This window comes from Thamnophis sirtalis, unplaced genomic scaffold, assembly GCF_051295495.1.
Source record: "Thamnophis sirtalis isolate CommonGarterSnake01/CBP01778 unplaced genomic scaffold, rThaSir2_p1.2 scaffold_8, whole genome shotgun sequence".
NCBI classification, from domain to species: Eukaryota; Metazoa; Chordata; class Lepidosauria; order Squamata; family Natricidae; genus Thamnophis; species Thamnophis sirtalis.
Genome location: NW_028261388.1, coordinates 25,691,763 through 25,717,349, shown reverse-complemented (window position 1 = coordinate 25,717,349; position 25,587 = coordinate 25,691,763). Strand labels below are relative to the sequence as shown.

At 32.5% G+C, this 25,587-nt stretch overlaps 1 protein-coding gene across 5 annotated transcripts in view; it reads right to left on the bottom strand.

Moving 5' to 3' along the window:
• NBEA (neurobeachin) overlaps window positions 1-25,587 on the bottom strand; it is a 360,491-nt gene that overhangs the window by 208,169 nt on the left and 126,735 nt on the right. For all 5 annotated transcript variants that reach the window (XM_087721296.1, XM_087721298.1, XM_087721299.1 and 2 more), the window contains 5 exons: window positions 22,534-22,688; window positions 21,049-21,175; window positions 15,571-15,698; window positions 9,110-9,171; window positions 604-668 (listed from right to left, as the gene is read on the bottom strand). In XM_087721296.1, coding sequence (XP_087577422.1) covers window positions 604-668; window positions 9,110-9,171; window positions 15,571-15,698; window positions 21,049-21,175; window positions 22,534-22,688 — 537 coding nt within the window. The remainder of the gene's footprint in view (window positions 1-603; window positions 669-9,109; window positions 9,172-15,570; window positions 15,699-21,048; window positions 21,176-22,533; window positions 22,689-25,587) is intronic.

The following is a 25,587-nucleotide window of genomic DNA, read 5'->3' as shown; positions in this document are numbered from 1 at the left end:
TAAATAATTACTAATATTTAAATAGTTCTTGAGCTTAAAAAAGATAATTTTATTTTTTCCTAAAAATACTAAACTTACTATGTATAATGTTACAGTATTATGAACAAAACTAACAGAACTAGATTTCATCCAGAACATTAACTCTTTCCATAATACCATAGCACACATAAAATTTATATCTGATGTTAAAATACCTGAAAATAGCATTGGGAATTATGATAAAAATAGCACTTCCTCCTTAATGCATAAAAACACTATGAACAGGATGCTCCAAGGCAGATGGAGTGACAGATGGATTATAGATTGGGTTACGCAGAATCTGTCTGGGGAAAAAAAACCTGTGCTGCCCTTGTAAGATGATGTTTAGTTCTCACATAAATCTTATAACTATTGCATAGGTATTCTAAAAAAATAAACATAGAGTTCATTGTTTCAACATTTCATGTATAAACAAATTGAGTGTTTTATGCCAAACATCTCTACTGTAAAACTGTTTAATTAAAATATTTCATTCTCTGGTATTTTTGTAGCAGATGGTGAAGATATTGTCTAATGGAATTAAATACAAAATGACTACTGGTCCAAAGATTTTAAATTAATTACCTTCCTTCATTGATGAGCTCAATAAAAGCAAGTCCAGCATTCTTCTGAATAGAATTTTGCCATTCCTAAAAGAGAGGGGGGAAAAACACTAAATTTTAGAAAGTGTCAATTCTTCTGAAAATGTAATTATTTTTATCAATTTAAAATATTCAGAACTTTGATTTACATTATTTTTATAAGCACTATAGTTTATTGAAATGTAATACAGTACTGTGCATTGTTCAAGGGCATCAGATATCTAAATCGAAAATAATAGACCCACTTGTGAAATTTTCTTTTGATCATCATTAAAAAATAACCTTTGCTGATGAATTTTCAAATAATAACATTTTAAACTATACATTTTATAAAATTTTAGAAAATAAATATATTTTATTGTATGTTTTTATAGTTCAGTTGTGGATGAAATTCTAAAAATGATGAAATTACATTCTACTCAGTTTCCATAACCAGGCCTGACAGTAGATAGTGGTCCTTTCAAGATGTAATCTCTTCCTCAGAACTTGGTAGAAGACTGTCAAATATAACTTATCTAGAGTATAGACTATAAAGCTGAGAAAGGCAGGGCTTATATGTACAACTACGATCTAATATTGAAACTCTAAGCTTTGTCTCCCTGCCATCTTGATTCAATAGATATTTTGCTGGCTTCTTGCTGGCTTTGTAAAGCAGAGGAGACATATCTGGATATCTATTTTCTTTAAGAAACATATTTTTTTCTCCTTAACTGCTTTCCTTTCTAATAACTGTTTAAAAGAGAACTATAACATATGAGATTAGTTTAATTATAATTTAGTGCTATGAGTCATTCTCTAATGTCTAAAGTCAGTAGAGATTTGCAAGCTAGTCATGCCATTGAGTCCAACAAAGAGTTGCCATATACCATATTTTTTGAAGTATAATATGCACCAGAGTATAAGACCAAGATTTTGAAGAGGCAAATTAAAAAAAAGTTTTTGCATTCTGCAGACCTCCTCAAAATGGCCCGTTTTCACAAACGGCCGTTTTTTCCCAAAAAAAAGGGCATGAATAGCCTTCAGGAGCCTGTAGAGTGCTCCTGGGTGGTGGTGGTGAGCAAAAACGAGCAAAAAATGGCCAATTTTTCACAAAAATTGGCACATTTTTTGTCAAAAAAAGGGCATGCATAACCTTTAGGAGGCTTATAGAGTGCTCCTGGGGGCTGGGGGGCAAAAACCAGCCTGTTTTTTGCTCAATTCTGCCCTCCCCAGCTCCCAGGAGCACTCTCGAAGCCTCCTAAAGACTCTGCAGAACCATTTTGGTTTCAGGAGGCAAAAAAATGCTGTATTCAGTGTAGAAGATGCACCCAGATTTTCAGCCTCTTTTTTGAGGGAAAAGGGCGCATCTTATACTCCAAAAAATATGGTAGTTGGTACAAACAAACCAACTAATCATACTTAAACTTAACCTAAATTTAAGCTAAGGATTCAGATGATGTCTAAATTGTGGTTAATTTAAAAGGGAACTGGAATGTTCTGATTTTCTTATTGTAACCCACGAGAGAAACACATGAAAATGGAACACATAAGCCAACTTGGTTTATTAATAAACCAGCTCATAGAATTATAGATATTGACATAAGATCCTAAATCCTCTTAAATAGATTTCTAGTAAGGATGCGACAATAATTGTTCTTCACCTAGCTCTTTTTAATGCAGAGGTTAAAAACTCTTATCTTAGTCAATTGGTCAATCTTCTGAAGAATTCATCTAGAAAACTAGCCATAGCATGGGTTTTTCTAACCATATTTTTAATTTCTCCCAAAAGTATTTCAATAGATTTTGGGCATATTATGAAAAACAATAGAGCAATGCAATTATCTCAAGTTCTTAAGGCAGAACATACAAAACAGTGCATATTTCTTTGTGTTGAATTTAAAAACAAAAAAAAAGAATAGCCCTAGTTTCTGCTAGCTCATGCTGTCTTAACATCAAGACTATTTCTGTTTGCAGAGATAGAATGATTACTGTACAATGGACCGGAAAATATAGCAGAATATATGTGATTCGGGTAGAGTTTGATTCCATGTTTTTAACTAATCTGCTAACATCCAATGACATTTGCAAAGTATTTCAAATATGTCATTTCCATCTATTGTATTTTTCCCCACATCGTCACTTAAAACAGAGTAAGGAACAAGATACTAATAGATCAGGAGCCAGTTCCATCATTGCAATTCATCCTGACAGATAGGTTTATGTGTGTCCTGGCCTCATGAACAGCAGCTTCTTATCTGGGTTATTAGCATACTAAATATGTCAAACTAATTTCATGGCCATAAATATAGTCCAAGGTTAGAACCAAAAGCAAGTTCACCGTCCAAAGATCAAGTAAATAGGGTAGTCCAAAGGAAAGTCACAATGAAATGTCAGATACTTATTTCTTTCTCTTTTTTTAACCACAAGAGTTACAAATCCCACTTATATGGAACCACCTAGCCAAGAGTTGAGAGGAATCAAGAAAATGATAGACTGGAAGTCTTGGGGGAATGGAGGTGAAGAAGGTTACAAGATAGTCAACGGTTCATATTTGATTGGTTTTCTACAGTCAGATTGTCTCAAAGGTACTTTTTCCATGCACTTTCTTGGGTTTTTTTGTCCTTTGAAAACATTTTGTTTTTCCAGGAAGCTTTTCCTATTTCTCTCTCTCCCTTGTCTTAAACACTTATTGAAATGCCATAATCTTGATGGATCATTCCTAATGTTCCTGGCCAATAATAAAGCTACTCAGGTCACTATTTTCTGGGCCTCAATGCTATATAATGTCACATAAGTATTTTAAATTCCTTCTATGTTTTAATTTTTATATCTGTCATGTAGTGATTGAATGTTTTCATTATTTAGATTGTTATACTAATTTTAAATATTATATTTCTATTTTTAATGTAAGATGCTTTAGATTTGTAAAATAATTAATTAATTAATTAATTAACTTTGTCTCCCCCTCATTTGATAATATCTTGAGATCTGGATGTGGTAAACTTCTTCTCTGGATAGGGATGATGGAATCGGTTGCAAGCTCAGCATAGCTGCTGGGGTCTGTAAGTATTGCATGTGGCTCTTGGGATGCCCACCCTGGTTACTGGTTTTATCTCAGAACAATGCTTGAGATACTATGATGCAAAAAAGGGGGAGGGGAGTTGAACTATTCAGCATGCAATTCATTAAAATCTCTGTGTTTGGTACAAATGTCAACTAATAGTTGCATTGCTTAAAACAGTACAAATGGTGCCTAAAGGTTGGATTAATTGGTTGCTGCCCATTTCAGAATTAACTGACGTTTCTAAGACTATTATATACCATGCCTCACAGTAATCTAATCCGGATGCATGAAGCATAATGATTACGTCAGAGGGAAAAAATGCAGCAGGCATAACAATACAAGCTATCATAAAGCACTGTCTTCTTCCATCGCTTCCATCATATTGGAATATTAAGTAGCAACACTATAAACAAGAACACAGTCAAGTTTTAACTCTGAAGCTCTCTTGAATATCGATGCTGTAAGAAAATGACTTCTGTTAGTTATATGCCTTTATGACTACATGGAAGGACTTTATAGATCTGTTATTAGTTTGGGGTAGGAATTATTTATTTTTTAATTTAAGATTAATTAAGATAACCTTGAATAACTTTTTAAAAAGCAGTACCTGTCTTAAATTTACTCAATGTATTATTGAGTCAATATATCATATTAATATTACTATCCAAACAGATTATTATATGGGTACTTCTTTTAAGTATTATCCTCCGCTTTAGAATAAGAGTTCAAAAATATAGTATAGTAGAATTCTTTTGTATTCTCTTCAAATGAATCTCATAGCAATTCTTATCTATTATTTTTTTTATTAGCAATCAAACACTTCTTAAATATCCAAGTAACATTTCAAAAGTGATCTTATAGTATATATGAAAGTAAACTTATTCTAAAATTGGAACTGCAATTAATCAGAAGAGACATAAATGTTGTAAATGTATTTTAGCATCTCCAAACAGAATCAAGGAGCAGTTTCTATACTTTAGCATCTGCTATATTAAACAATTATTATATTTAAGCCTGATACTTTATTTCTGCCACTAATGGGTCTAATAGAGAAAAATGTTTTATTTTAATGCTGTTATTTACAATGGAAAGATGAAGACCCATTTGAAATAGCATAATTATATTTGAATATATTACTACTCTGAACAGAAAATTTTTACAACAATCTGGAAATACTTAGAATCTATTATAGTTCCTGAAGCAAAAAAGAAAAGAAATATTAATGAATATCAAATATCCTTTTAAAAAGGAAAACCAAACTTTGGGGAAAATGTCATGGTTTGTTTGAGAAATCTACTACAAAACTGTACCACAGCTGTGACATATAAAACTAGCAAACAAAGACTAGTTAATAAAGGACAGATATTGTCAAAATCACCATCTTAATCTCACCCACTCCTGAAAATTAACCCAATTAAAGAGTATTGAATATGTGGTTATTTATTATAAATTTTGTAAGGATGTTGCAGATCAAATCAATCCAAGTATCAGGATCATATTTGGGAAATGCAGAGGGTTAGTACACATAAAAGAAAACTATTGTAAAAGGACAATAGAAAAAGTGGTTTCTCAGTGTCGAATAATGCAGTATCCCTATAGGAGTTCCTGTAAAGCTTAAAGCAAATTTTTCACAAAGACATAATTCCTCTGGGGACAGTCTTGATTGCATATCCTTCAGAGTCTAAAAACCTGCCCATATGAACTGAATTATCCATGACATGTACCTTCAGACGTTTGTAATGTGATATTTCATGTAAATTTAGACCATACCTTGGACATGAGCCGCTGGCAATGTTAAGTTTACTCAGGAGCTCAGATAAGAAAAAAAATGACATCCTTGCTAATCTGTAGTCGTTAACATGGAATTTCCAAATAAAGAGCATAAAAGCATCTAATTTGCTGTAGCAAATGAAAAGAAAACAAACTTTGCATTTCCCTTTCCTTTTCAATGTCTACTATTACCCTAGTTTATGTAAATAAACGTCTTCAAAAGCCTTCTCAATCATCTATCTTTTTGAAGATACATTTATCTTCAAAACAGACCGCTAACACAGATTGCAAAGTGCAATTAATTTTGAACAAAAAAAAAATCAAAATCTCAAATGTATCACCAGTATTTGGGGTGAGGGGGGAATAACACTGTGAATTGTAGGCATTGTGTTTCTCTACCAACAAAAGGCTTTTTTCTTACACAGGAAATTTTCCTCAATGAAAATAGAGATGATATTTTACTTATCTTCCTTTCTCCCTACAATAGTTATTTTTCCAAATGCCCCAAGATGCTTGGAGGAAACTTCAGTTCTAGGGAGAATATACAAAAAACTAGGGAGCTGGCACAAAAATACATTCTTTTACTGAAAGTAATGATTAAACAGGCTTCAGTCAGTAGGACTGAAAAACTATAGAATCAAACCACAGAAAAGCCCATTGAATATTCAGAAGATTAAAAATATAAAGTTAAAACCTCAATGAAATGTTTTAATATGAAATCTAATGTTAGAAAAATATCAGGTTTTTTAACGCCTCTAGCTTTGTTTTGCTCTTATTTTAATAGCTAACATTCGTTACTACTACTGCTTTTACAAATGATTACACTGGTCTCGTGAAATATTTTTTATAGACATACATGTCATTTAGTGACCACAATTGGGACTGGCAACTTGGTTATGATAGGCTATTCAAAAAAATAATCAATGTGGGAGCATGGGACAGTATCTCTGTAATATCTGAAACCCAATGGGGATGTCTTACCTCTTTCTTGTAAAAAGAAGAATCTGTCTATATTACAGATTGAGCATTATTCATACAGCTGGCTGTATTCCAATTTACATGTATGTTTCATGCAGTTCATCCTTAACTACTTTTCTGTTCCACTATATATTTACCATTTCATCCTCAAAAGTAAAACATTTTAAGAACCTCCTTTCCTGTCCACAGAATGAAATAATGCAGGTTTTTTTCTACCAGCTACCATCATTCTAAACAAGTAGCCTATTTCCCAGGTAGACTGCTTCTGTGTACCACCAGCTGAGAAAAAAAATGGATTAGATTATGTCCAAAGTATGTTCCAATTACCCTTGGCCTCCAGGACAAGGAGGACAGGATGTTGGAAGAGAGCCAACTTGGCTCTCTATATCCTAACTAGAAGTGAAGCCATAAAATGATTGTATGATACGGCTTCATATTTCATGAAGAACAATAAAATCATTAGAAAAAGGTAATGAGCTGTATGTGTGAAAGTGAAAGTTCTACTAGATGTATACTGCTTCTACTACTAATATTTTATGTGTTGGAAAAGACATAATTAAAAAATATATTGTTACAACACATATGCATCAACTTAAAATATTATTTTTCTTGTTATATTTTTAATCAACTAAGAATTCCTTCTTCGGGTGATGGTCAATTTTCAACTTTTATTTTCAACTTCTAGAAAATAGCTAAGCATTTTATGTCCTTATTAAAAAATCTGTTGAATCTTCCTCTTCTTAATAAGAGAATTCATTAACATCATTTGAAACACTGAGAGGATTTCCTCTTAACAGAGTACAACACTTTAAATAAAGTATTCTCATGATTGTGGGGCAGCTGTGGAAGAGAATAAGGTGAACTTGGGAAAAAGACACAACTATTTTAATGTATTGAGGTAAGTTGATTCACTTGCATTTTTGAATAATTACTTTAAGCACTATCTGGAGGTCAAATCTGAAGCACTGTACAGTTCTATGGTAGACTCCAAACAGTTCTAGAATTTAAAAAATTGAGCATTTTCTTTATTTTGTGAAACTACAAATAAAATATCTGATCTGATATTTGGGGGTAGAAGTAAAGTGAAAGTTTATTATAAGTCTATCTAAGACTTTCTTTAAAATAATGTATTTAGTTGGAATGTATATAAATATTATCTACATATATATTCCAGGATAACATTTCAAATTTAAAAAAATTGCTTTGTTTATTGCACAAATTCTATATAAGGATGAAGGGAAGGTGAAAAAGCAAAGAAGCTTGAATTTCTCACTCTTTCCACAATCAATATTTGAGGCACATTACATCTCTAGAGTCCTTAATGGCAGGAATTCCTGGAGCCAGCAAATGCGTAATGTTAAACCTATGATTAGATGATGAGACCATCAAAACACACTAAGCTGTAATGCAGCATCCCACTTTATCTCTGTGAGCTGCAGTTAAAACAAGGAGCAGGGAAGAATATATTGTATTAGTCCAGTCTAAGCATCTACCAATGAACAGCTTTGTGAGAGAATTCAGTGGACTTAAATATTTGGGACTTTCTCGAACCAAGGATTTAATTATTATATAACAAGTTTTAAAAGTTTTTTTGCAAGAAAAGTTTTGAAACTCAACCACAATGAAAGTTACAAATATATACATCTTTATTTAGATGTTTTTGACTGCTAGAAAAAGTCCTCCTCTCTCTCTCTCTCTCTCTCTCTCTCTCTCTCTTTCTTTCTTTTTTGATGTTTTGAAGAATCAGTTTGTGGATCAGCAAAATGTGAGTAAGCATATTTCAGACTTAATTCTCATTTATGGTAGCACTGTACATGTTAACTTCTGCAAATTTAATTTTATTATTAAAATGTGAATCTACATTTTAATAGCAAGCATACAGCTATTATGAATTTCGCATATTTCCAGGAATAAGCACTTTAAATATTATTTTATATTAAGTTTATTAAAGGGAATATAAAGTGTGGAAAGAAGTAACCCTATTCAAATCAGATATTAAATTATTTGCAAAAAATAATATACCAAATTAAAATGACAGCTGATACTTCATTTGAGAGTAATGCTTACCTTTTGATTTGTTATCCATTAGAATAAAAACAAAGTCACATCTCCAGATTGATACTTTAGATGGTCATTTTTCCTGAACATATGTTATGCGTGTCCTACAGGAATTGACCCAATGATTCCCAATCGTGCACATTATTTCTATCCATGTGCATATCTGCAATGTGTTTTAATCATATGCTTCCAATTGTCTATTATGTGATACATTGCTATTTATCAATATCAAAATTTTCTGATGTCATGTCTTATTTTAACTAGCTTTCACAGGCAATGTTGTCAAAAAGGATTACAAACCAAATAAATAAATTGCTAATAATTTCTAATAAATTGCTGACATCACACTATGTTGAATTTTCTGTTGTTGAAATCAGTTATAAATATTTAATTATGTATTATTTTGTTAAGGCTTTATCAATTGGATAGCACCATATTTTCTTGAAGTCATATTCAATGATTATTTAAACAAAGAAAAATAAGGGTGTCTTTATAATGGAGTTTATAATACCAGCTCTATAACAGTGTCAAATAGTTACTTTTTCAATATACAGTCTAATAATCTCTACGTCTAATAAGTATATTTCTCCAAAGGAAAAAAAATGAAAGTAGTATTTGTAAAAACTAGGAATCACCTTACTTGTGAACAAAGAAGCATAACAAGTTCAACCACTGAGGTGCTTGATTTCATGCAAACCAGTCCTGTAAAAAGTAAAAAGAAGGATTAATTCTGCAAAGCACTAACTATAAGAGGCAATGTTAAATTGCTTTTTTTGTCAAATCGTTACATAGGTCAGATTTTGTAACATTTCAGTAGGATATATCTAGGAAGATTTCTCAGAATAATCTCCAATTATCTTAAATCAGAAACCATTTGCGATCCAATTATATGTTTTTTCCACTCAACAGTAAAGTCAACTTTATATTATATGAAACATGGAAAGAGCTACAAACTGGCACAAAAGGAATTATATGCATTTTAGAAATATGGAGCCATGTCATTTGCTCAATTAAATATACATGCCTAAGAACAGATTATTTCTATATTGATTGATTGACTGATTGAATGAATGAATGAACTAACGAATGAATATCCCATGTTGTTCTTTTATTTGAAGATTCAAGGCAACTAGTATATAATGGAATATATATGGAGTATATATGGAATATATACTCTAGTGCCAAAGCAAAATTCTTGAGTTTTAATTTAATTTAAATCCATGTTATGCCCCATTCTGTCCTGGAGGTTTCATCAGTTTAAATACCATGCCATATTTTGAATTTTAAAAAAATAGTTCTAATAATTAGGCTGCCTTATGCATCCTTTCCGTTTTGCAGATATTGTAGAAGTACCACAGTTATTCTGGTGAACACTTTACTTGCCTACTTTGCAGGTACCAATTCTATTTTAGATAAATAGCATGCACAACAGAAAGTATTATACAGTGTCCACTATATTTTTAAAATTATGTTCATGTTTCTCTCCCAGTTAATATAAATGTCTATTTACTGTATATTAAGTAGAAGAGAACATTTTCCCTGTATACTACTGAATTTCCAATAGGGTGATTTATATATTAGTTAGAGATATATACTTAAGTTAAGCTGAGAGTAAACTGAATCATTCAGTGGTGGATAGATGGATGGATGGAAGGAACAAAGTTTTGATTCCTGAATTAATATAAATTTGATTCTTTGCTCTTAAAACGATAAGGACTATAAACCTCTCTGACTAAGAGTTGTTGCACACAGAAATATAGCTATTTGAAATATACATATAAAAAAGTGAAGAGGAACAACTGTTTGCTAGAAAACTGATGAAGTGAAGAACATTATTGGCAGGTCAGTCTTTCACCAATATTTTTCACAAATGTTTTTTGTCAAAGATAGCTGGCGATTATGGGAAGCTGAATCAAGTTTTGCACAATCAGGAGACGTCTCAATAAGACCTCTCTGTTAAAGCAGGATAGGTGTGTATATGGTAAGCCTCTTCTGAATTAGTTTAGAGGATTAGTTAATTAGAGTTAATTAGTTAATTAGAGGAGGAGAATTGCAGAGTGAAAAATATGCAGGTAACAAATTTTCAAAGGTCATTTATGGACTTTTGCCAAAACATTACCAAGATAGTCTTTCAATTTTAGTTCTGCAGGTTTTCATAATAATAAAAAACATAGTAGCCTTAATACCCCACGTGTATTCAAAATAATGTTTGACTTAATATAAGCATTGATAAATTTCATCTTTAAATGAATATCTTTCAAAGGTAAAAATAAAAATGTCATTCAGAATTATCGTCAAATATATATGCACTTTTCTGGAAATTAAATGCATTCCTTCAATGAAAATAATTACTCATAGTTGTAGTTTCAAATATATATACTGAAACTTGTTTTAAACAGACATTAAAAAAAGAGTCACTGGGGATAAAAGTGTTCCTATACAATTTATATTTATTTCAAATAATGGATAAATACTGATTTGCTTGCAATCCTATTTATTGTACAGTAAGCAGAATAAGCTACAGAAAGATATCACAGTAATTCCATTCTATCAGATTTATAAGCTGACCAGTGGTGGGTTGATAACCGGTTTACTACCGGTTCACTTGTGCTCACGCAGAAGTGTCCGGAGGGTGGGTGGAGCCTCCCACCATCACCACTACCAGTTCAGCCAAACCGGGCCAAACTGGGAGTGACCCACCTCTGAATCTGACAATTAATGAAATATGAAATAAATGTAAAAATCTCATTTGAAAAGGCAACTGTTATAGTTGATCAGGTTCATGAACAAAAAAGAGAATAAAAAGATTAATGGGGCACTTATCACTTCTAAACCACTTCTATTAGACAGCTGACAAAAAGGAGCGAAACAGAAGAGAACATAATCAAATTCTCATAATTAAAATGACTACATATATTAATAAGATTAATAAGATTCTCTAATCTTGGATACTTTGTGGTTTATTTTACACAGAAGTGTACATATGTAAGTAATGTGTACAAAGACACAGTACTTACATATGCACAATTCTTATATTAGAGATTTTTCACATATTCTGGTAAAACTCCAGATTTCGTGATTAAAATCAACATAATGAGAGCTGCAGAATGATACAAATAGTATTCCATTGATAAGTTTAAGAAGTCAAGAAACTGTAATATATTACTACTTAGTCAATTGCTTCTTGAACTACTAACAAACTTGCTATTTTCTTTATGCTGTATAATTTTTTTAAAAAACAACTACGTGCTGTGCTGTTGTAGTTTGCAAGACACCATGGGCTTTAAACTAATAATGATATATATTAACTCTAATACCCCAAATGATAGTTCAGAACGTTCATCTAAAGAACAATCTGGAGGACACACAAGACGTTTGAAGGAGGGGGCAGCAACTCTTGTGAATTAGCAATACAGAATTGTAATATCTGAGACTGGAGCTTTATAAAATTTAAAATGAGACCAAAGAAAAAACAAGAGGAACATCAGTCAGAGATATCCCAAAGGTGCTTTTTCAAGAGGCAACTGGACTTTCTTGTTTTTCTTTGAAGACCTTTAGTTTCTCATCTAAGAAGCTTCTTCAGCTCTGACTTGATGGTGGAGAGCTGAAAATCAGAGCTAAAGAAGCTTCTTGGCTGAAAGGTGAAACATCTTCAAAGAAAAACAAGGAAGTCCAGTTGCCTCTTGAAAAAGCACCTTTGGGACAACCATGACCTGGATGACTGAGAATCTCCATAGACAAACAGACAGAGATCTGGTTGAAAGAACACTGGGGCAGAAAGCAATAGTCTGATCCCCACTGCCCTCTCAACAAGTGCACTTACTGGCTGAACTCCACAAATAGCAGGATTTGATAATCTAAGGCTCTACTGCTTTTTCTTCATAGAAAATAGGATAAATTAAAATGGTGATTTAGGAGACGACCAGGCTGAGCCTGAGGTAGGGGACAAATGCATCATCTGTCTCGAGTCCATGCTCACAAGAGATCTAAGTTCCATCTTCACAAGAGATAAAAGTTTCACTGGGCTCACAAGACATCTAAGTTCCACTCTTATCTACAACTAATTTGCTTTGACCGTTAGTAACTCAGATTCTTGTAGTGAGTTTAAGTTTGCAATAAATCCTTATATTTATTTGAACTGCCTGGGTTTCCTGATTTCCATATTTGACAGTCTATTTCAATTAAATTTGTTCAGTCAATCTTCCCCAAAATGGTCCAAATGAAATTGTTTTCCAGTTAAGTGATCAATCCATTCCCCATTGCCTTTCAATCCTCCTAAAGAAAGCCAATTTATCACTTCTCCACTAAGTTTCTGCTGTTGTAAAAAAATGCAAGCTTGAACTTAAGAAGGCATATGCAATCAACTCGGTTCTAAGTCTATGTTTCTGATCCTGCTTTCAAATCACATTCCTTTTGTGAATCTAATTTATCCAGAGCTACATGCATCTGAATATTTTCCAGTCATTTATCATTTCATTAAACGATTTAAAACAGCTTTCAAGACTCCACCCCAAGATGCTGCTGGAATGGCAGAAATCTCTTTTTCTTGCTGATGTTCTGCTCATTTTGCTGCCAACGCTGGTTTTCTGGAAGTGTTGCTCCCTGTATTTGAATGGGAGCATTTAGGAAAGACCAAGGCAGCTTTTGGACAGCTATGAATCCACCTGAGAAGGGGAGTCTTGAAGATTCCAGTTCTCTGTGGGAGTGGTCAGAAAGTCATTGGTTATCCATCATCTTTTTGGTAGTTCATTTTCTTAAGCATGCCTGGGTTTTAATTTCACTTTTTTATTTTTTATTTTGTTTCACTTTGCTTTTTATCTTTAAAACTTGATTGATTGGCTGAATGCTGATTTATTTTAAACCCCTGTTGGGCTTAATCTATTTTTCTTTTAGATTTATATTGTTATTTTGAATAACTTTTGGTTTTCCAAAAGAAAATACGGTACAGTGAAATGTGATGCTTTCATTTATTTACATCTATATTGTACTCTCAACGTAGTGTTTTTGTATTTTATTTATTTGCAAAATATTTGGAGCTTATTTTTCTTTTTTCTTTTAACTTCTAACATTTGATAACAAATTTTTTCAAACATGTTGCTTCCTGAAAAACTTTTGGTGATTATGATAGACTCCTTCAAAATGAACATGAATATAATTTCAGAATGACTGTATCATGTACCAATCTTGAAATATGAATTAAACTGTAATGTAGGTACTATAATGTATTTAATCACACAATGTTTCTGACATGCTACATCAGTTCAGCAGGGCTAAAATATTTTACAGCTGATTGTGTCCGATGTATCTCACCACAGTGCCCAACAACAGTCAACCAGCAATGATAGATTCCATTGTCCTGATACCATTTTTCCACTGTGGTAATGACATGGTGAAATCTTTCACCATGCTTGTCACTAATTACACTTCGATTTTCAGGAAAGAAGTCTAAGTGTGAATGCAGAAAATTAAACTTCAGTGACATGCTGCACTTCATGGTGTGTACATTATTAGAAATTTGTCAACCAGCTGAATGCAGTTTGAGGCTGTGTGGTCGCCAAGAAAATTGTCAACATCCTTGAATGCCTTCCAGGTGATTTTCTCTGGCTCCACTAACAGATCTTTAAACCTGATGATATGTCTGAACTGTGAAGCAACAAAAATGCCTTCCTTAATCTTGGCATCAGTTATTCTTGGAAATATCTGTCTCAAATAACAAAACCTTCATCTTTCTTGTTCATCGCTTTTACATTATTTTTCAAAAGTCTGAGTTTTCTATGAAGCAAAGGCAAAAATATCTTGGTTGGGTCATCAAATGCCGTATGTGCCTTTTTTCTGTCCTGAAACCAAATTCTTTCAGTGTGGCCATTTCTTGTTAATGTAATATGATTCTCGTCCATGTCTGTCCCATTCACATATGTAACAAGAGTTTTCGGCATATCTAAGCTGCACTCCAAGCAGTAGATCATTGCTTTTAATATTCCAGTTGTACTTGTTATACTGGATGTGCTTCAACAACAGTTTCTGTATTTTTCTTCCATGTGTGCAACATAGCTAACAGGTACTAAAGAGTATACATTGCCATGGTGTAAAAACAGAATATTTCAATAAAACATTACGTGATACGTTAAATTACAGCTTATTTTCATGATTAGCAGCAAAAAATCTATAAGATACACCCCAAAATGTTCAGAAAGCAAACTTTGTTGTCCAGTGTAATTTAACTTGTCTCAAATATTTAATTAAGCCAAATTCCTTGTTAATATAACATATTGATTAATCTTATATATGTCTTAAGGGAGCTATTTCTTACAAATCCCAAAGAATTAAAATATGTATTGATGGACAGTCCAAACCAAACCAATTTCTCATGATAAGAGAAAGAAGAAGCAAAATGTGACACCAAGTGGAATATCTTTATTAAAGATATATGAAATAGGAAATATGTCACTAGTCAAACTTACAATTTAAGACATCTGAATATACAGATCTTTTAACATATACAACTTGTGGACAGTGATACATATCAGTGGTACTGATATTGAAAACTGAAGGGTAAGAAGAAATATTATTCCAAAGAAAATATTTCAGTTTTGATTATCCATTAAGAAAATAGAATGTGCACACAGATTGTACATCTTGACACAAGGCAATAAAAATCAAGTGTCGATTTATCAATAGGTTTGTTAAATACCCATGCTATAAATAATGGTCTTTAAAAACCACTTGAGTTGAACAAAATACATTTAGAAGGTGAAAAAGCACAATGCTATTGAGATACTAACTTTGGATGTTTAGCAAAAATGGAACACATTGAGCAACCTAACTGAACAATTAAATGAATTTGGAAGCAGTTACAAAAGGCTTGTTCTCCTTCAAATTATTCACTTATGAATCAGATAGGAATGAAAGTAATTTCTACTCTCCATGACATTGCAAACATTTTTTTTCTATAAAATGGCCTTTTTCTATAAAGAAAGTGTATGGAATTATGTCTATATGTTTAATCTGTTTGTGAATAGTTAATATGGTTGGCATTTGACTGTAATAAAAATTAGTTCAAAATGTAAAGAAATAATAAAATAAGTACTGAATATGTATTACCTTCTATTAGGAGCTCTTGCCCATGACTGCCCAACAATGTGCGAGATAGGAATGGGGCAAAATCCACAAAGATTTCCCGAAGAAGAGGAGCCACTTTTTCCAAAGCTCTTTCAAGTTTCGCGGTTATGCTGTTGAAAGCAAAGCATGGTAAGTGAGGCAAATAAAGTTATCATAAAGCAATCCAAAGACGTTTAAAGTAGGTGGATAAAATAATTAGTAACATACCGGTAATTTGAACTAGGACAGTGTCATAAAGCTTTGTATCTAATGAATCAGTCAGAAACTAGTATACCCAGTTTTCACAGATTTCATAAGGGTAACGTATCCCCTACAAAACATATTATAATATGAAGGTAAAGTCTGCTTTAAATTGATTTTGACTCTAGGTGATTTCGTTTTTTGGCACAGTCTGGGTTTGTCACTGCATAGCTCCTATGTAGTCCTCAGGTTAGAATGGCAATTGGGACTGGAATTTCTGTCACTGAGCTATGCTGTCATAAAGGGTGATGTCTTGTGACCACATCACTTAGCAACGGCAATTCCAACAGTCCCAGTTGCTGTATTAATCTCAGGACTATGCAAGTTATTATGTGGGAAGATGCAGGAGTCCTAGGTAAGGAGTGAAGGGAAATGTGTGGGTGTTGCAAGGAGAGGGGTATATAGACGAACTGTTGAGGCTTCAGTGGATGCTGAGGGGAGGGGCTAGCAGAGGCTGTGGGTGAGTTTTAGGAAGTGTGAAAATTCCTTATGTCTAAAATTGCCATCCACCCCCCCTCCCCCAAAAATTCTGGTAGAATAAGTTGAATTCAGAGACAACTGTTCATCAACAGAAGAGCTTTTTCCATAAGCAAATTAATATCCACTGGAATATTCCCACTACAGAAATGAAACAAGGCAACTATACTATACTCATTTTTATTTCCCTTTTCTTGTACTGCATTGTTGTTATAAAGAGTTATAAAATCTGCAAATTTAGAGCAATCAACTACTGTATATCTATGAAATTATTAAGATCTGTTTAAAAGCAACACAGAAACCTCATTTAAACTTTTGAACAATTCTAGACATTTTTGCATACAATTTTAAATTATTCTTTCCCACAAGTGTATTTTGATCTCTAAATGTTCTGTATCACGTTCATATTATCCATACAAAATATTATTCTTAGCTTCCAATAGGCAACAACAAACTGAAGAAACATAGGGCACATTCTTAAAAACAGCATCAAAATAAATCATATTTGCTTACTTAAAAACTAATTTCACAGCCAATATAGCTTTTTCATAAAAGGTTTGCCTAAGTAAAATATTCCCCTCTGCTGTGGGAAAAAAGAGAGAATTTCATCACAGAGAATTTGGTTTTATTTGCCTGGAGAAATTCCTTTGTACTTCTAATGAAATACAAAAAGTACATAACAACAAAAGCCCATAACAACAACTATGATATTTCAAATCACCTGGCCCTAAAATATATCATAAAGACTTTATTGCCCAAAATCTGCAGTAGCCTCTGATTTATGGAACATCCTCCCGTCAGAGATCAGAATGGCCTCAAGGTCTATTAGCCTTTCTTAAGGATCTAAAAACCAGGTATTCTCCCAAACTGGGGGTGGGGGTTAAATGTGTTAAGAGCCCATTTCCTGCCTATATTGCTAACTGGCCAAATATCCTGTTCTTGTGTAGGTTGAATTGGATGTTTTTTAAAAAAATGTATAGGTTTTACTGCTTTTATTATTTTAATTTTTTTTAATCATTACATATTTTCTGAATTGTAAGTCTCACAAAGTTTCTGACTGGGATGGTCAGCCACACAAATTGAACAAACAAACAAACAAAACAAACAAACGCTTAGTTTAGGGATCATTCTATAAAACTGTTGGATTACACTAGGCCTGATTACACACCTGCCTAACTAGGGGAAAGTCTATGGGCCCAGAGCTGATCGAGTGTGGTATAATGGAGTTAGGTCTGGCAGGTCAGTAAAGAAACTTGTATTTTGTTCTGGGAGCCCAGAGTTGAATTTCCTTAGGTACAGGTTTGCCTATTCCAGCACACGCACAACCTGAGCCTCTCTAGACTAAGCTCCAGGGTTTCTTTCTTTCTGTGCTTGACAAGCTAGTTGTCAGCTTGAGAACCCCTAGACTGACATATTAGATTACCAGTAAAAAGAAATTACATTGGTATAAATCTATCAAAATATTTGGATTAAGCAAATTGTAATCCAAGAATGTTTAAGATATAATTCATTAGTTAATCTTTTTGATGCCTCAAGTCTGTGCTGTTTCTGTACAGATTTATATACCTACCATATCCAGACACCAATTTGCAGTTCTAAATTGTTAAAGCAGTTAGAACCACTACTAAGAATACAAAGGTTCAAAACACAGACTGAGGAAAGGGAAGGGATTACAATTTTACAGCACAGTTGGCTATCAGTAAATTATAGGATTAAATGAATTGTTAAATCAGTCAATGTTTAATGCAAGCTATCTAGGTGGTAAAAGAGGCATACAAATTGTCCCCCTAATGCATTTCCAAGGAAGCAGAAAAAACACTGATTTCTTACTTCCTCTTTTAAGATCATTTTCTATTGTTTAATCTCATCCAAAAGCCTTGTGACACTACAGTATGCAGCCTTACAGGAGCACTGTTCCAAACTGTTTACAAACTGGATTTTGCCCAAAACAGTTCAACCAACCATTTCCTTTCCTCTTATTTTCCTCAACAAAATGCTATTCTCCTCCTCAAATATTAGCAACTCAACAGAGAGAACAGAGAAAAACCTCCACCCTTTTTAATTATTAGAACTCTCCCTTTGCCTTTCAGGGCGAGAGTTGCAATAATCAAAAGGTGATAATGATCAGTGTAATATAGGTCAAAAGCACATTTATAACACTGGCCATTACAAGTATTTGATTTTTCTCTTATGGCATTTATTTCCTAGTAATGCTTTCACGAAATCATTCTGTCATTTTAACAAGAAATGCTACAAGGCAGCTGTGAAGGAGAGAGGAAAGGATTATGCTGACTCCTGACATCCCACAGCAGATATTTTAAAAGGTTACGTATATTCTTAATATAAACGTGACATTAAAAATTGAAGTTTTTCCCTAAAATTCTTCTTGTAGAGAAATAGTTTTCTACCCAGAGTATATTGCTCAACAGATTTAAATTATCTCTTGAGACATGGAAAAAGATTTTAGCAATATAAAATTAGTAATTTTTTAAAAATTTTACTGTTTAAACTATGTGTAGATGCATTATAGAAATTGCAAGAAAATGAAAAGCCTTTTATGAAAAATAATATTTCATATAAAACCCAACTTCTGAAACACTGGCAACTGCAAAGAAACATTCCAAGACTAAAATCTTACACTGAATTCAATGGTCCTTTTTCAAACCAGAAATACGCCATGCTGTGAATCATGGAAGAGCTATACAACATTTCATCTTTTGTATGTTAGCATAAATATAGTTATAAAATTGCAGAATTTTGCAGAACAACAGTTAGTAAGGCACCTCATGAATAACTGAAAAACCCAGTCGTGAAGATGAGGCATTAGAAGTTAGAATAGAGTTGGAAGGAATGTTACATGTCTTCTAATCCAACTTCCTGTTCAAGCAGAAGATCTTATATTATTCCAAATAAAGGATTATATAATCTCTTCTTCAAAACTCCAGTGATGGAGTATCCATAACTTTTGGAGGCCTGTTTTAAAAGGCATCAAGAAACAATAAACTTGGATATCCAATCTACTCATACTCTTGGCAAAGCTGAAATTCAGGTAAAAATAGCTGCTCTTTTACAACACTCAAAATAGCATGAAACAAGCAAAGATTTAAGTTTAATATTATATCTTAGTGAAAAAGATGGCAATCAGCTTTCTCACATTATCCAAATTATATAAAATGGAGAACAAATTCTATCTCTTTGCAATCTGATCATAAAGATCTAAATATCTCAACATAGATACAATTTACTGGATGGAAAAAACAACCTCCATTGTTTATGTACCACTTCCCACAATTAAAGGTAAAAATATTTATCTTAGCTCAATCTCTTATAAATCAAACATTATCCCTAATATTAAATAATTTTATGAAAATATTTATCCAGTCTACTTTAATGCAGAAAATTCCATAACTGGTTGCCAATATATTCACTCTTTAGAAGGACTATCATCATAAGTAATCTCTTCAATTCATATTTTTGACATAATCTAACTTTTACCCTCCACCCATATTCTGTCTCTGAAATATAGCCATACAAACAACCAGAGGGGGAAATGTCAGACTGAGAGAAAGCAAAACATAAATAAAAGATGTATATTTTAAACTCATTTAAAATTAAAATTGGATCAATTTCTTTTTTAAAGGAGTATCTAATGTATAATTAGTGATTCAGTGTTAAAAAAATTGTCAAACCGGAATCATTAAGATAGAATTCCTGGCCAGATTACAATTTGATGTAATGCCTCCTTGGTGCTGCAAAAGGTAATTGTTTTTTTGTTACTCCGATATCATTGTAATGATTAGGTTGTTGCTACTGTAATTCAACTCATTTTTACAATTTTGAATTTATATTTCAGGAATTTAAGATTGTAAACTTTATTGTAAAAGGTTATAAGTGGATAGTAATACTTGAAATTATTTTTCCTCAGAAAATGTGTAAATCCTGTCTAAAAAAAATAAAATCTCTTCTGTAGTGTATGTTTTTTATTTCAAAAATTGCATTTATTTATTTTTTCAAATATGTATAGCCATCCATTTCATATATATGACTGTAGGTGGCTTACAAACAATTAAAACAAATGTTTAAAAAAGAAGAAAATAGAATAGAACAATTTTAAAAAGATAACATAAAAACCATCATAAAAAATAGTTGAGGCAATCAGATTTAACAATAGCATTCAATACAACCTATCTGTCAGCTATGCCAGTGTTTTTCAACCACTGTGCCGTGGCACACTAGTGTGCCGTGACATAGTGTAAGGTGTGCCGTGGGAGAATTACTTTATATATAGTCAATATAGGCACAGAGTTAAAAAAATTTAACATTTTCTAATGGTGGTGTGCCTCGTGATTTTTTTCATGAAAAAAGTGTGCCTTTGCACAAAAAAGGTTGAAAAACACTGAGCTATGCTACATTCCCTGGTTGCCGTAGTGAATTGCAAAACCATGTTTTTCAAGGTCTTTCAAAAGACCAGCAGGGTATTCTTATATTTACATTTATATATTTACATCAGCAATGTTTTCTATATGAGAAAAAAATGAAGCAAAAATATGATTATTAATATATTAATTATGGTTAGATGGTTACAAGTAATATGGTTATAGTCCATGTTTGTACTTCAATGAGTTCCCAAGACAGTACATTTTATTTCAAAAACCTAGAAACCTTTACAAAGATATTTTTTCTAGCAAGTTCTATGCCTTTCATTTTTTTTTATCCAGCTCCATAGTAATCAATAAAGTATACCTCATGCTTTCAGCTGAATCCTCTGGCATTGGTGCAACAGTTTGAACAGCAGGGAGATTCTTACTAGTAGCACCATTCACAAAACTAGATGATGACGATGACGATGAAGATCCTGAATCCACTGCACCTATCCACCAAAATAGAGTATATTCAGTCTGAAAAGCAATGCATCAACTTCACAGTAAATCATAATGCATCTATTTTCTATGTATCATAACTTTGGAGTGCTATTACTTTTAGACAACATTTCTCGGTTTCAAAGATCTGGTAATTAATAATTAAAAACTGAATTAAATAAATTAAAATAATTTATCCAGTAGAGGATAGTCCAAAATTCAGTTAAAATCATTCATTCTTTTTTCTTAACTTTACTCCAATATGCTATAGTACAGATATTTGTTTTCAAGTACTCTCATGATTATGTATGAAAAAACCCTGTGACCAAATTATTTAAATTATAGGAGAAAATCATCCAGAATGTCTTGCCCGTATATATTTTACAATCCAACTGTTTAAAAAGTGTTATAACTATACTTCACAAATATATTTCATAAAGATACAAACACATAGATCCTTTTTGAACCAAATGTCAAATCCATTATGGTGATTTAAACAAACAGTAATTATAAACTCAAGGGGAAGACATTATCTTCTTAAAAATTACCAGATGAAAACAGCAGTAAGCATTTCTAGTATCATCTAGTATTAATGAAATAAAAATGGAACATGTGGAAGTATCTGACCTCCATAAACCAATAACATGACATTTATACCTTTCAGTAAATTAGTCATTCTTCTGAGTATATATCGCTAAAAATCTCAAAGAAATATAAATGCATGTTCTGAAAAACATGTTCCAAATTACTATAAGCAGATGTTGGTATATGTTTGTGATATATACAGTAGAAAAGATGAAAACAAAAATATGTTGCGTACAAATGATACCATGTACACCAATGCAACCACCATACAGAAAGCAATAAACTACAGCTATATTGAAATCTATGAGCTGTATCCTTGATGAGTTATCCTCTTATTAAGCATTTGCCATGTTGGACAAGGTTTTTTTTAAGAATATGGTCATTCTAGTAATCATTTCCGCTAGATAATTTTTCATACAAGATTTTAAATATCTCTTCTAAAATACTTTAAAATGATGTCTAGTCTATTGAATTCTATTTCTATGAACTAATTCTTAAAAAAAAAATCAAGGACTGCTGATGAACATTAGGGGAATTTCCACCTAGCAGATTAAGCTTATAATGTTGATGTCCTTCAACAATTTTCCCTTTTTTCAACCACTAATTGAATTGGTTGATTTAGAAGATAAATTTTCTGGAGATCTTTTCAATTTACACATTAGGAAGTGAGAATGCTTAGAGATATTTATTACAAAAGGATTTCAAATGTAAAAAAGATACCAAAAGCAAAGAAAAAAAACAGAAAGACAAAGACAAAATTCACAAAAATATCTAAAGATAATACCTGTTGTATTTATCATACTTTTTGGGGTAGCTCCTGTGGCAGCAAATATATTTGGTGTACTGCTTGGTGGTAGCCCACCTCCAGCTGTGGTAGTTCCAACAGTGGTGACTGCTAGACTTCCAGGGGGAGGTTTTTTCACTGGAACTACAACACTTCTACAGAGGAGAAAAAATCAGTACAAAATCAGAAAAAAATGCTTTTCTTCTTTCCTATTCATACACTGGAGGAAGAAATCAATTTATTATTATTATTACAAAGATAAATCATCAAAACAAACAAAGTGTATATAAAGTTAAAAAGGAAAACAGATACAAAAATTAAACGAAAGAACACACACACAAACACACACGTGTGTGTGTATTTGTGTGTGTGTGTGTGTGTGTATAAATATGGGAGAAAGCATACTACCTACTTATATTTGGGCATACCAGGGGTTGTGACCCAATACTTACCTATTTCCCTGGCTTAGCTGATAAAGGAGGAGAGCCTGTGACCTAGTGGCTAATACAACTGCCTAATATGTAATACAGCCCATGTTCGAATCCTAGTAAGGGTATGGCTAGCTGACGAGAGCTAAATAGCTTTAAATAGATCTATAATATTCTCCCTTTATTTATTTATCAACACAAATGTAACAAAGGCAACAGTAAAAATAATGGCTTTCTGTCTGGGCAGTCTCTTGTGGTGAGCCGATAGACAGAGAAAGGAAGCAGTATGCATGCTTCCTCCCATATTTGGGCATACCACGGGTTGTGACACAATATATACATACATACAGACAGACATACATACATACATACATATTTAAGGAGTAATTAAAACCATTTAAAATATAAAGTCATTTCTAAAATTAGTCACATTTCATCGTTCAACTCATATCCATTAAAATCATGAAATGTTTCTGATTTTTTCAGGTAATATGACAATGTAACTTTAACTCTGAAATGATCTCAATAGTAATTTGATTTAGGGCTACTTGATCAGGACTGCAAAAAATCCAGATGACCACTAAAAGCCAGGAAAAAAAGAATGAAAAAGCTCTTAATGCTATTAGTTAATCCTGATTTTTGCATTTCGGATCTGATAGCCTTTTTATGTTATTACTTCTGTTTATGGAGTTGTTACTCATCTCTTCAAATATTACAATAATACATTTACATAAAATCAGTAAAATTATTCATTTCAGCAGTACCATAATATATTACTGTAACATCTTTAATATGAACCTTATGCATTATGTGTAATAAATAGATACAGAAAAGTTAATCATAAGTAATTACAATATAATTTGTATGATCTAACAAAGATAAAATTCAGAAGACAACATAAGACAACTAAATTGTTAAGCTACATATTTTGTGGACTAAAGGATTGAAAGACAGCGTTTGAGACATTTAATGAGAGAACACCCCCTCAAATCCTGCTATGGGTATATTATCAGGGGTGGAATGAGAAGTCTTCCCAGGAAGGATGAACAAGGATACCAGGAAAGTACACCAGGAGTATATACTCTCAGCAATATTTTCCAAGATATGAAAGTCATCCCTCCAGGAAAATGCTGGAGGCAGATGATCACTTTAGGGACAACAGAGAGGATATATAGTACAAGGCGAAGGAAAACCACTTCTGTATTTTATTCCCCCAAAACTAAACAGATAGGCAAGATTAAGTATTGACCCTATAGTGCCTGATGATAAGCCCCTTAATCAGATGGCACTGAAGATGGTTCTAAGGAATAGCTGGGTTCTAATGGATTTATTGATGCAGCCAGCATATTAGCCTTCCAGGTGTCTAGTTGCTAAAGCTGCTATGAAAGAAAAGTAAATTGAACATTGTAAAAACACAACTATAGAGGAAACATGGAATATAAGAAGCATGAACACGGGGAACATCCATGTAAAGAAAAATGCACAATGACATCCGCAGCAAAATCAAATTGAAAAGAAAAAACAGAATGAGCAGTATTGCTTGAAAGATGCTACTTGGGTATGATGTAGTCAGTGACTGAATAATATCAATTAAATTTAATGGACAACCGTTTAATATCATGTTTATCCAATTTTGTGCTCTAACCACTCATGCAGAAGAATAGGAGATTGATGGGTTTTATGGTCAAGTTCAGTCAGAAATCAAGAGAAAAGCAAGCAAGATATGTTGCTTTTGATCGTAGATTAGAAAGCTAAGGTTGGAAACAAGAAAACCTAGTTGTACTATATGATCTAGAAAATGGGGGGAAAGCAAAGTTTTTGCCTATTCAATGATCTTTTTCATTGCTAACACTTCAAACAAACAAAATGGTCCATTATACATGGACATCACCCAATGGAGAACAAAGAAATAAAGTTATATTATTGGTACCATGAAGTAGAAAAGCACAGTTAACAGCAAAGAGAAAGTCAATGGCTGATAGTAGAAAAGACTGTGAATGGGTCATATGCAAATAATAAGTGAAACTAAAGCAGAATAACAGTGTCATTTAACTAGAATATCCTCAATACCTGTAATTTAAAACAATGTTAATAGCATGAAATTTACGGAATATCAAGCTCAAACATCAAACATTTTAATTAAACATTTTAAACAACAAATATCAAATTATAGAACTTAAATACTGAAACAAAAAACAAACAAAAAAACTGTCCTAACATTTATTTCATCTAAAAGCTAGTATTTTCACCACGGACAGCTTTTGCATCTTCTGTTCTGTTAAAAAGATCCTGGCGTTTGAGATTTTAGGCAACAGTTACCTAAAAGAAACTACAGAGCAATTTTTTTCCCTGATTGTTTCTTTGGACAGAGTAAATTATGATCAATCTATTTTACTAAAATCAGGAGAGTTTTAAAAGTGGTTAGGGGCAGGGAGAAAGGATAAATTTAAAACAAAAATTTCGTGTTTATGTCTTTCGGGGGGAATTTAACTTGCTTTTATATGCGCAGGCCTTGCAGTTCTACGTTTTTAATGGTAGTTAATATTAAGCAATTTACTAGAATTCTTGCTATGTAATGAAGATTTTAAATCTCAGAGTTTTATAGTCAATGTATTAATGCACTAAA